This window comes from Fringilla coelebs (assembly GCF_963513975.1).
Source record: "Fringilla coelebs genome assembly, contig: SCAFFOLD_41, whole genome shotgun sequence".
Lineage (NCBI taxonomy): Eukaryota > Metazoa > Chordata > Aves > Passeriformes > Fringillidae > Fringilla > Fringilla coelebs.
In genome coordinates, this window is record NW_028167191.1 from 276,100 (window position 1) to 278,421 (window position 2,322).

At 53.9% G+C, this 2,322-nt stretch overlaps 1 protein-coding gene across 1 annotated transcript; it reads left to right on the plus strand.

The window, feature by feature from the left end:
- Nucleotides 1-226: 226 nt before the first annotated feature.
- Nucleotides 227-1,159, plus strand: LOC311166197 (olfactory receptor 14J1-like; the record flags this gene model as incomplete). The annotated part of the gene is made up of 1 exon (XM_084227666.1): nucleotides 227-1,159. One exon carries the CDS (start codon nucleotides 227-229, stop codon nucleotides 1,157-1,159), a length of 933 nt encoding a protein of 310 aa, XP_084083792.1.
- Between the last annotated feature and the right edge of the window lie 1,163 nt (nucleotides 1,160-2,322).

Sequence of the window (2,322 nt, forward strand, 5' to 3'; positions counted from 1 at the left end):
TCCCTGGGAGTAGCAGAAATACTAAGGGGGTTCTCATATCCAAGGATTCCAGAAGAGAGAGAGGGAATCTTACAAAGAAACTCCAAGAACTCTTGAAGACAAAAAGGTCTCTTTCTGTTCCAGAGGAGGGTGTATGGGAAATGGCTTTGATTTTGGTTACAGGTATCTCCTCTAACTCTTCACTGTCCTTTATCCAAGAACAGGTCCCCATGTGCAGCCAGAAAAAATGTCCAACAGCAGCTCCATGAGCCAATTCCTCCTGCTAGCATTGGCAGACACGCGGCAGCTGCAGCTCCTGCACTTCTGCCTCTTGCTGGCCATCTCCCTGGCTGCCCTCCTGGCCAACGGCCTCATCATCAGCGCTGTAGCCTGCAGCCACCACCGGCACACACCCATGTACTTCTTCCTGCTCAACCTGGCCCTCAGCGACCTGGGCTCCATCTGCACCACTGTACCCAAAGCCATGCACAATTCCCTCTGGGACACCACAAGCATCTCCTACAAAGGATGTGCTGCTCAGCTCTTTTTCTTTCTCTTCTTCATCTCAGCAGAATTTTCCCTCCTGACCATCATGTGCTATGACCGCTACGTGTCCATCTGCAAACCCCTGCACTACGGGACCCTCCTGGGCAGCAGAGCTTGCGCCCACATGGCAGCAGCTGCCTGGGCCAGTGCCTGTCTCAACTCTCTCCTACATACAATCAGTACATTTTCCCTGCCCCTGTGCCATGGCAATGTCCTGGGCCAGCTCTTCTGTGAAATACCCCAGATCCTCAAGCTCTCCTGCTCCAAATCCTATCTCAGGGAACTGGGGCTCATTACTGTAAGTGCATGTTTAGGACTTGGTTGTTTTTCGTTCATTGTTTTCTCCTATGTGCAGATTTTCAGGGCTGTGCTGAGGATCCCCTCTGAGCAGGGAAGGCACAAAGCCTTTTCCACCTGCCTCCCTCACCTGGCTGTGGTCTCTCTATTCCTCAGCACTGTTCTGTTTTCCTACCTGAAGCCCCCCTCCATCTCCTCCCCATCCCTTGATCTGTCCCTGTCAGTTCTGTACTCAGTGGTGCCTCCAGCCTTGAACCCCCTCATCTACAGCCTGAGGAACCATGAGCTCAAGGCTGCAGTGTGGAGACTGATGACTGGATGCTTTCAGGAACATTAAAATGGTGGCCAATTTCTTCAAATCACTTGAAATAAAATTCATCTTTGAAACTTCTTGTTGTTTTCATTTTAAAGTACCTTCTCCTTGGTTTTCCTTTTTTCATATTTTCCACAAAGAAATGCCATTATTTGTGGCATTTCCCATTTTGTGTGTCTCCACATTCCCTGTGGCCACAGACTGTGTCAATGAGGGGCTGCACTCTTGGTAGCTTTAAAGGAACTAAAGGATCTCCCACAGAACAGGTTTCTGCAGAGATGTCCTTTTGTTCCCTTCTCTGGAGCTGCAGCAGCAATGCTGGTGTTGCAAACTTGGTGTTGCCAGTGCTGCTGCTGTGGCCCTGCCCTGCTGCCCTAATGGCCTTGGTGTTGCTGTAGGGCCTGAGTGCTCTCGGGGCCAGGCACAGTCCTGGGGTGGCAGTGCCGAGGCTGCAGCAAGGACAGGCCATGGGCACTGCTGGGGCAGCCTTGATGCATAGGGCCAGGCCCTGGGTTCTCCAGGCTCCTTGCCCAGACTCTCTCAAGTACACAGCCAGGCCAATGCTCAGCACAGAAATCCCCCATGAGCAGCCCCAGGGTGGCTGTGAGCAAAGAGCATGGCTGGTGCTCTGCAAGAGCCCTGGGGGAGATGGGAAGGAGCAGCAGAGCAGGGGCTGATCCATCCCCAGTGCGCTGGACAGCCAGGGCATCATCCCAGAGCGTCCTCATGGAGCTGCCAACAACATCCCCCCTCTGCAGCCTTGGCCTCTCCCCCAGCTCCCACAGCTCCCACAGGTGCCCCATCTTTGCAGGCACAGACATGGCAGCACTGGCTCAGGAGCCCCTGTTTGCATTGCATAGAGCAGGCAGGAGCACCGCCATGCTGTTGGTGTGGGAACATGAACCTGAGAAGGCACAAATGCCATCAGCCCCTGGGGCCAGCAAGGGCTGGGGAAGGCCAGGGAAATCACTCAGCTTTGTCGTGGCCTCTGCAGTCAGCCCGAAATTTCTTCCCATGAGCTGGGAGTTTCCGGTCCCACTGCAGACGTTGTTGCTCAGAGCCAGGGCTGCCTGGCAGCCACCCCGAAACTGCCCTGAGCATTTCCTTTGCTTCTCCTTTGCTTTCTTTACTCTTCCTGAAACAAATTTCTTCCTCTTGCCCACCCCGTTTCCAACCCCTGCAAGCAG